Genomic DNA, 10,818 nt, shown 5'->3' on the forward strand with positions numbered 1-10,818 from the left:
GGAATGAAAGGGGAAAAAAAGAATGGATGAATGCTAACTGGGAGTAGTGGGACTGTACTTTTAGATGACCCACAAAGGTCTTTTCATAACAGGATACACATTGATTAATGCTGATATGGTAAAAGCAAAGTTACTTCAGAGCAAACCATAATAAAGGTTGTTTGCTTTAGCAGAAGCTCCGGAACTGACTTTCTGCTTATAGTCTGCGTGCTGGGTACCAAAGAGGGCACTTTCCAGTTGAGTGAGAGAAAGATAGGAACAAATATAAAATGAAAAGTAGGAAATGGGGCCAAGATTAAATATATCTGCACCTGACTTGTGCAGCCTTTTCCTTTATGCTGTTATCATCCAGATCCCCTATTAGTAAAAGTGCTCAGGAGCTATTGTGCTGCAAGCTAACTGGCAAGCACATTACTGAGCAATTGGAATCCTGTTTCATTAGCTGCAGAATGGAGCCAGCACCCTACTTAAAGCAGAAATTCTGCTCCAGAGAAGCTGACTGCCATACTCTTCCAAGAGGTAGAATGTAGCCTCCATCCTGAAAAGGTCTCCACGCACTGGAGAAGAAGAGGGGACAGTAAAGAGAGCCAAGCAGCAGAAATTCAGGTGTTATCAAAGGGGGAGTGGGGGAAGAAAAAAGGGATTGACTGCAGAAGACAAGATGATTTTATTTTTTATTGAAAGAAGCAAAGCCATTCGTTCCTGGAATGGTGTTGCATTTAATTTTCTGATTAAACAGTTTGGAGAGTACTGTTTCAAGGGAAATACTCTTAGGATAATTAAGACATCCAATTGCCACAACCTTTATTATTATGAATGATCAAAATAAACTATCTGGGAATGCCGCCTTGAAATTCTCTGACATTTATTGTGACAGTCACAATTACTACTCATCGGGTTATAAACAGCACCATTTGTTCTTGTTTCCATGCTGGTACTATGCTATAGAGCATTAGTAGGGATGGATATTACCCCAGTGTTAGAGAGGAAGGAAGAGAAATGGGACACTTGCTGAGCTTCAGCATATGATAAGTGTTCATGTACAATGTGTTCGTTTATTTTTGAGGTGGAGGAGAGGAAGGAGTGATAATTGTGGTTGTAGAAAATTAAGATTTGTGACTGTCATTGTAACAGTCGGGCATGCAACCCTTTCTTACAGGTTGTTTGTCCCCTTACTGAGTGGACAGCCAACAGCGTGAAGCACACTGGTCTTACTGTGTCCCAACAGCACTTTTATTTGAGCTCTGCTCCTGTCTTTTGCTCAGTCATATTTCTCTTACTGATGACTGTGAACTGAATTGTGCAAGTTGCCATGATTTTTTCTGGGAAACACTTCCTGCTTTCAGGGAAGACAGCAAAGATACTTCCTAATAGCTAATTAGAATTCCACATTTGTCTGTAAGACAGATGGGTTGGGTTTTTTTTTTAGTGGCAAGCCTAATAAGACAGGAGTTGCCACCCATCAGCAGTCCAGTCAACTGCAGGGCCCAGGCAGTGTCCAGTGTTAGATACTTCAGCAAAAGTCTGAGGAACAGGTGAAGGTTAATGTGCTATTCACTGTTCTGCTTTTACCTGAAAATGTAAGGGCACATTTTTTTGCTTTTTATACACTTACTAGTTATGCATTTTTCTAGTATTCACATAAGCATTCATGTTTTTAACCCTCTAAGCTCTTGTCTTTCTTGTTCTTGAATAGCCATGAAATATATATTTATATATCTCTTATGCAAAATATTTTTCCTTATTCTGCTTTTAAGTGTTCTGTTTATCTTCTGGTTCCTGTCTTAAGAGGCGGTAGAATGATTCCATCTTCTACCATCTCTGCATCATAATATTCAGCAATATCATATGCCTGCAGCACTGCACACTTGGTCTCCTTTTGCTATAAGGGTTCAGTTGTAGCTCCTAACAGACCTATGTTCTTATGACCTTTACATGGCGTTAGTTTCCATGTACTGTCTCAGTATCACCTCCTGTGCCTAGATTTTGTCTGTTTCACAAACTTTACAACCAGTACCTCATCAGTAGTGTAATTCTAGCACCTTTTATATTCTCATGATGCAAAATATACTCTCTGATGCAAAATCTGCAGGATTCAACGAAGAAAGTAAACTAGCTGCTATCTAATGTTTATCTGGCGAATTAAAACTTTTTTTTTTTTTTTTTTTTACTAATTAACAGAATCCCTAGGACAATAGAATTGTGTATTAATATTAATTATAACTGTACTATTAATTTGGCTGGATTTAACTTACTGGACTTTTCCAGCTGGTAGGAATATGAACAAAAAATATTATTTGTTTTAAATATTTTATCACAGATACATACAACTTGTTTATTTTGTCAGGTCAAGTTTTGAAAGTATGTGTAATAATCTATGTTTTGAGTATTAATGATTTACATTCTGCTATAAATACTCTTGTACCTCCCTCCAGTGTTTAAATATAACACTATGAATTTCCCCTTCTGTATTACCAAGGCCCTATATTGTGATGCAGTCCTCTTCTAATAACCAGCACCATGTGTGCAACCTGAATTCCTTCACCCAAAATTGAAATCAAGTTACAGGAAGTGTGACTTAAGGAAATAGAAGGAAAGCTCAGTTAACCACAGAATGTAATCTCTGTACCTATTCTGCTAACTTGTCTATGAAGAGCACTCAGCACATCAGATCTTAACTACTGAGTATATTTATATGCAAATATTATCGTAGCTTCAGTGTAGACATGCCTGTGGTAAATTCGAAGTAGGTAGATGTGAAGCAAAATGCAGACTGCAAAAGCTAAATATTTGAGGAGTGAGCCTGTTAATCTTCTTCTGAGGCTCCACTTAACTAATTTCAAGTTAGTTTGTATGCACCAAGTCTAGGTGTATATGTACTCAAGACAGCCACCAGTGTGTGTCACTGCAGTATTACAGAGTGGACCTGGTTTTAAATGCAGGAGACTGAAGCAAAGGGAGGTCATTTTGGACCTGAGCTTCTGAATTTCTTAGAGTCAGAGTCATCCTGTATAGTTTGAGGCACTCCTCTTGAGTGCCTGCATTAGGGAAAATTACCTCTTAGGCCTTTTTTCCATACCTGACTGAGAAAGAGAAACACTATCTGAGGTGATTCTGCCCATCTGGCATTAAAGTGACCTTCCAGATAGACAGACACATCTGCTATACTGAGAATATAGGACACACAGAATGACTGTGCTCTCAAATTAAATACTTCATTCAGGTGCTTAAGTTGCCTAAATTCAGTTGATGCCATCCAGACAGAGGGTTTCCCCCCACTCCCCACCATTTGATTACTTTATTATATAGATTAAATTTATTAACCAAGTGTTTATGGAGAAGGATAAAATAGATGGCAGAAAAATATTATCACAGTATTGGTTTTTCATGAAAAACTCTATCGGGAAGAGGACAATGGAGATCCAGAACTCCTTTGAAGTTTAGTAGCAATCTGGCAGTGAACTCATCGGCTTGGACGTTTTGTTTAGTTGCTTTTCATTTGCAAAATCAGGTAACTTTAAAGTGACACTGATTTTGCATATATATGGCCGTAAGCTGGATGTCAGGTACAGATGGGTGATTTCAATCAGCAAAACTGTAAGAATGTAAATAATAATGGTGAGTTGTAATGATATATTCCATCCCTGCTGCACAGTGGCATGGTGGAGCTTCAGTGATTCTCTGGTTATAGAATTCTTAGAAAATAAAGCAGCAAAAAAATCTAGTAATAAATCATCTACCTCCTCCTGCTGCCCATGTTCCTCCTTGTTCGCCATTATTTTCATTTTTGCCCAGAAACTTCCCTCACATCTATTCAGGGATGAGCTGGTCAACAGTTTTTCCATAGGTTTGCTATTTTGCAGTTATACATCACCAATTCACTGTGCCTGTACACATCTGTTTAGAAACACACCAGATTCTTTCAAAAATAAACATACTGCCAGTAAAATTGAAAAAAAAGCTCAGTAAGTAAAAGAGGAGATAATATCTGATGCTTCGTAAAATCACAGAACAAATCCTATTCACCTTATTCACATAAGTATTGAAATCCTTGTTTTACTCAAATGATAACTTGAATTTGACTTTATAGTAGCTTATGGCATCTTTTATTGCTGTGGTTATCTTTGTGTACAGGGTTTTTTCTTAAGTATTAGTTTAAGAAATATTCTTTCTTCCCTTTTTTTCAGGATGTTAATTTATGCTGAAAGAAGAGAGATTCTAGTGTTTAAGGACAGTGGAGAGGAAAATTGAGTGGGAGGTGGTATGGTCATTTTTAGCACCAGAATCTTCCTGTGGAGCAGAGGTGCTCTCATTTCAGTGGTCACAGAAGGCAGTACAGAAACTGACATAATTAAGTTTTAGTTCAGGTGACTTCTTTCCCTTTACCTCAGCTCCTTGTTATGGGAAAGAAATGACAATTATTTTGTCCTATTAGGCATTTTGTCATTTTAAGTTAGTAACTATCAGGATTGTGTTGCATTATGAATTTGTAGTGCATTGGGTTTGTGATTTTGGTTCAGTTTTCTAGTTATTACAATAACACAAACAGCTAATAATAAATTAGAGATTATTTTGCAAAATACAGTTTTATCTATTCAAGCCAGACAAAATTCTCTACATTAAAAGCTTCAGAAATGGGCTCTATCTAATAAATTAGTGAACAGTTTATGTTCGCGGAGTTGATGCTCAGAAGGAAAAAAAGGTAACTTTAAATCACTAGAATATGTCCAGCTATATATGTTGAGTCTCTTTAATAAACAAGTTTATATACAATTTACATTTAAAATTAATAAATGCAACTAAATGAAAAAAAAAAAAAAATGCAACCACCATCTTAAGGCCTTCCAACCACTTCAATGCCTCCCTTTTCAGAACCCAGACACTGTTTATTAATAAGGAAACTTTTATTTAGAGCTGGGTATGACAGATTTTTTTTTCTCTGTTCTGCTTTCTTTTGGACAGGATCTGTATCATCAGTCATATGACTGTGTCTGTGTCATGTTTGCCTCTGTTCCGGATTTCAAGGAATTTTACACAGAATCTGATGTAAATAAAGAAGGTTTGGAATGTCTCAGGCTGCTAAATGAGATCATTGCTGACTTCGATGATGTATGTACTTCTAACAACAAACATTTGGTTTCAATCTTAATAACCCAGGGTATGCAACAGTAAGCAAACATACTTGAAAGCAAGAGTGGAAGAACTGTCAGAAAAGAACTTCTGTGTGCCTAATTATGTGGAAATTACTTACATGGAGCATTGAAGGAAAATGTTATTTATGTGGGACAAATCAGATACTGATGTGACATAATACTCAATTGCTTCTGATTCACTATAATGAGAATCCTATGTGTATATCTGATGAAGAAATTTTTGTCCTTTAGCTGCAGTACATGAGGCAGTCATATTGCATGCCATATATTAACTAGTTTCTAAATACTAGTGTCTAAAGTCAGGTATGTAAATCTATGTCCCCTAAAATGTTACAGCTTTGTGTTATACCTGGTCTATGTTGCTCTCATTATATAGAGCGCTGATCAGTTGATACGTGACTCAAAGGATTGTATAAATTCTAATATTCCAGCCTCTGAGGTTACAAGCAAGTACAGAGCATGACTACAGATTGTGAAAAGGCAGCTGTAAAGTTCTCACTGAGAACACTATTTGTCTTAAATAAAGTTATTAGAGATGAAGATACTAGAAAAAGGTGTTAAGATCCTGTCATGACTCAGCACAGTCTGGATTTGTGGATCTGCAGCTGTAGAGGATATTTTAGCAGCAAATCCATTTAGAGATCACTGGAATGTTTAAAATGACCTAGGATATGAACTAAAATCCTTGGATTTTAGTCCCTTTGGCATGGACCATCCCATTGGCATGGAAGAGATGCTTACTTTCAGAAAGTAAGCATCTCTCAAAGCTTAACTGCTTAAAGCTTAACTGTTTACTCGCATGTCGACTCAGTTCCAATATCAAGGCCTACTGACATTTAAGCTGTATGTACAATAAGGTGGAATTTATTCTCATTACTATAAATGTAATGCCTTTATAATAAAAAGGTATTTTAGCAGACAGAAATTCCCTTTTCCTTGGAGGCTGTAGCCATTGTTTTATCCATTCTTAAGTCATTCATCCTGTCTATATTTGTGAAGCTATTTGTTGTCTATTAAGAGACTGTTCCAAGAATTGATGCTCTGAATGCAGTAAGAGTAACAATGCTTTTAGAGTAACAAGGCTTCTGATCCGAATAATGAATAACTATCCTTGTTTACAGTTATTGTCAAAGCCAAAGTTCAGCGGAGTTGAAAAGATAAAGACCATTGGAAGCACTTACATGGCAGCAACAGGATTGAGTGCTACACCCAACCAAGAACAGTGTCAGGTACAGGAAAAGGTTCCTGCTTAATAAAAAAATGTTCAAATGAAGGCTAAAATTCTGTTCATTAGACTGCAGGTTATGTATAATGTTGTGGCCTAGTTTTTTCTTATTAACACAGATTGTATTGTACTGGACAACTGTATACTTTTTGTTTAGTAGTCTGAGAATTATTGTTGTTCTTATTGCAGTTTGAAAATGCCACCTCTGTATTTGCAAAGTCTAACACAAACCTTCTACTCTAAATAGCATTTTATTACTACATGCTGCAGCAGAACTGGATTTATAGAGTGTACAAAAGACTGCAAGAATTAATATTTTCCATTGTAAGATGGGAGGGATGAGGAGCTGTATTAACCGTACACTTACAGAACCCTCAGGTTCAGCATTGAGAATGTGTTTCTTTGTTTCTAGTTTAGTTAATAGTGTAGGATTGGGAACTGCAGTCAGTAGAATGAAGTTCAGAGAAGCTATTCATAACTTTTAAGCAAAAACCTTGCTTTTGCCATGATCTTTAGATTACTACAGGTTAGCAACAGAGAGACAGCAATTATGAATCAACACATTCTCTGCTAAGGATTAATGTGTTCTTGACAAACTCATGTTCCTTCTAAACTGAAGCAATTAACACCTGAACTATAGACCTTAAGGATCCTGAGGACAAAAAAAGAATAATTTTAAATTAGCTCCGACATTTAATACAGGGAGGTGAAGGGGATGAAGGAAATGCAGAACTGTAGATTGGAGATGAAAAGACATAAAGGATCTCTCAGTCACAACTAAAAATAGTGTGTGCACAGGAAGAAATTTATAAATTGAGTTATTTCCCCAAACTGTGAATGAAGAGATCCAAGCTTTAGTGTTCCTTTGGTGATTTAGTACATGTTTTCAACCAAAACTCAGCAGCCTTCAGTCCAGACACCTAAAGGTCCACAGATACTGCAGTACCTAGTGTGGCAGTGAATGACTGCTAAGCATACTGCTGGTAACAGCCCCCAGCTTAAAACAAGCACTCAAAGAAGACTAAGTGCCTAAGGAGGGGGTCTGAATCCATCAACTGAACAGGAAACCATCTGTCTTAGCTAGAAGTTGAACTCCAAAGGAGACAGGCTTCATTCATCTAAACAGCTGCTCTGGCAAGCACCACTACTGTCCCACCTAGGCTGATGCATCTACTCTATGAATCATCTCCCAAAGTTGTAATCTATCCATCTCTTCTGTCACTTCATATCAAAAAATGAGGAAGATCCAGTCATTTCTCATAGAGATCAGTGAGTCCATCCCTTAGGAAATCATTCTCTTGTCAGGGTCCTACCCTGGGCTGTGGTAGCCCAAAAATCAATTTTCTCCTCAGCCTAAGGGGACTCAAACCAGTACTTAGAAATCAGGCTACAGTGTTGATGTATGAGGAGACATTAAGTCTATAGACTTTTTAAGTGATATAAGCCCTGAGCTTGTAAATTGGGGAACAGAGGATGAGTTGCCTTCTTCCTTTCTTCCTCTTTTCTTTTATTCGTTTTCAGTTCTATTAGATGTTCTCAGAGGTGCTTGCTTATCTACCAGATGAGATCAATGGAGGAACTCTTAAAATTGTGAATTTCTCTGGAGCTTAAGCATTAACTAGGGTGCTGACCTGTACAACAGTGGGAGAGGAGGAGTCTCTCTGTCCACAGAGACAGTAGGACTGTCCACAAAAATTATTTATTATTAAAGGGCATAAAATAGAAGCAGACACTTAAAGAAAATTAATGAACTCCTAGGCACACATAAACATTGAGTGCCTATGGGATTAGATAGCAGCAAATTGGTTATTTGACAATCAAAACACTAGATCAGACATGTTTTAGATCTATCATCTCTAGACTGCCTGACTGTGTCAGTAAAATTCATCCTGGTCTATTGGCCATTGTTTGATCTAGCTGATGCTGGGCAGGGCACCATTTCTACATTACTTTTCTTCTGCTGCCTGCTGGCATTAGGACATCCCTAGGGGCTTAAGTGCTTTTAAGTGTTCAGCATATTTTGGTTGTATGCTCACAGCAACTAAAGCTAAGGAAAATAATTTTGTTCTGTTTGCTTGGCTGTTTAAATTCAGGAACCTGAACGACAGTATATGCACATAGGAACCATGGTGGAGTTTGCATTTGCCTTGGTGGCAAAACTGGATGTCATAAACAAGCATTCATTCAATGACTTCAAGTTACGAGTAGGTATGTATCACAGGATTTTTATGAGAATACCATGGAGAAGGGGGAGGATTTAGTGTGAAGTACCAGCTGATTAAAGTGTTAATAGAACTGACCAGAAAGGCCATGAAAGTAAATAGTACCATCTTTACCCTGTTTAAAGGCAGCCTACGTGGTACTGCCCATTAACCATAGCTGTTGTAGGAGTGTTTCAAGACAGGACTTAGAAAAGGGCAGTATTCCCCAGTAAAGAATGGTTGAAAAATACGTTCCCATGGCTCTGAATTGTTTTATGATAACCCTATAATAATTATTCTAAAGGTTGTTAACCACATGTATTTTTTAAGTTTATCAATGCCAAAGTATGCAAGACTCTATAGACAGGGCTTTACAAAACCATATAAATGGTGTTGGAGGATAAGAGCTATAAGGGGCCAGTGAGGCTGGAGTCTGAAATATTTTAGATGTATTAAACTCAAACAAGCATACAAAAATGCACCCTTTCCTTCCCAGAGTTAGACAGTGTTCTCTTCTTTGTTATTCTGTGGTTATCGACAAATAAGAGCAAAGATGACCAATTGTTTATATTTGAAAGAGATATCCCTTATCTTTCAGCTTCTAATTGCTTCTACTTGTGCATCATGGTATTTTTGAAAAAAGAAATGGGCAGCTGCAAGTAAGCCATGGAAAGCATGATGAAATAGATTAATTCAGAGCTGGTCAAGAACCATATGTTACAAAATGTTTATTTCCTGATAGCAGTACACAGCAGTTTTACAATGCAATATGTAACTTGTAAAGTGTGAAATGAAAGCAGTAAACAAATATTGGAAACCCATAAATCCTGTAAACATGTCAGAAGTATTTGATTTCCAACAGTTATTCTCCTGTCTTGTCTTTTTTCTTGCTGTGCTGCTTGCTTTTCCTTCCGGCTTTTCCTCTCATGTTTATTTCACAGTGCCACCCACTGGCAAAACTTGCTATCTTCTCACGAAATATTCATGTGTTCTGAGAGCACTCCTTTGCCAGCATGTCTTAGATTCCTTGCTAGAGTTAAAAAATGACAAAGCAAATCTGAAGTATGCTTCCTTCTGCAGAACTTGATGGGTTTAAAAGAAACATGTAGAAACATCATATTTCTGTACAGAATAAAAGTTCTTGCCATAGATGACACATGCCACATACTTGCAAATATATCAGCAATGTCAGTACAGATAAAGAGCTACCGAGTGTCAAGGCTAAATCTGCAAACTGATTAAAGCAATACTAACTCTTTTAAAGTGGAGATCATGAAGCAAACTTTCTAGGGGAGAAAAAGATACCTACTTGTGATTTTAAAGTATCTGCTACAGGTTCCAGAGAAGTCAGACTCCTTTGCTTCATGAAATGAGGAATGATTAAATCTACAAATGGGCACAGGGCCCAGACTGGCACTTTTGCCACCTTAATCCGATATAGGCACCACTGAGATCTTTGCTTCCCATCTTCACTTCACGTCTGTACTTCCCACCACCACCTGACCACAAAAGCATTTGCTATCCATAACAATTACAGCCACAGAAACATTTGAGCATCAACCTCCAACACAATCCTCACTGTAAGGATTTAAACCCAAAGTGCAATTTGTAAAAACCTTCCTCAGCCAGCATCTAACCCCAGAATTGCTGCAACTCACTAGACATCTCAGCTTTCAACCTTCCTTTTCTGTGAGTGCTTGAAATGCTAGTTCTGCCTTAGGAGGTACACAGCCTAACCTGACGTGGTCAGGCAAGGGAAGGGAGCACCTAGATTATATTTCAGGCATTCCTCCACGTCTGTTAGCTCAGGTGCTTGATTTATTAGACATGCTCAGATACGCTTTTGCGGCAAGTTTTGCACAGGCACTGCTTTTTTTCAGAGGCTGACGTTGTTTTCCATGTAGCTTCATGGTTAGAACATTTGTCTGTGTTGTAGGTGAACTTAATTTGGTTCCTGCTTTTGATTGAGGCTGCTCAAGCACAGGGATCCCTGTTCCCTGGAGAAGGCTGTGAGCCCAGGCTGTAGGATACTTTGGAATGAGATAGATATTCGCTGTCTGTCCTAACAGTATTTGCTGAACAGTATTTGCATTTTTGTGGAATAATTAAATGTCACTTTGGATACAAGAGAAAGAGACAGATGGTATCACCCTCTGTTACAGCATTCACCTGGACTGAGAGTACTATTCTTCCAGCCTTGCCCCAACAAACATTCACGTGTGTCATGCAAAGGAGACGT

At 37.9% G+C, this 10,818-nt stretch overlaps 1 protein-coding gene across 1 annotated transcript in view; it reads left to right on the forward strand.

The window, feature by feature from the left end:
• Positions 1-10,818, forward strand: part of LOC104529917 (adenylate cyclase type 2-like) — a 26,970-nt gene that overhangs the window by 12,275 nt on the left and 3,877 nt on the right. Inside the window, exons 6-8 of the mRNA XM_010174361.2 lie at positions 4,963-5,109; positions 6,275-6,382; positions 8,472-8,586. Of these exons, the coding sequence (XP_010172663.2) occupies positions 4,963-5,109; positions 6,275-6,382; positions 8,472-8,586 (370 nt within the window). The remainder of the gene's footprint in view (positions 1-4,962; positions 5,110-6,274; positions 6,383-8,471; positions 8,587-10,818) is intronic.

This window comes from Antrostomus carolinensis, unplaced genomic scaffold, assembly GCF_000700745.2.
Source record: "Antrostomus carolinensis isolate BGI_N321 unplaced genomic scaffold, ASM70074v2 scaffold9198, whole genome shotgun sequence".
Taxonomy (NCBI): domain Eukaryota; kingdom Metazoa; phylum Chordata; class Aves; order Caprimulgiformes; family Caprimulgidae; genus Antrostomus; species Antrostomus carolinensis.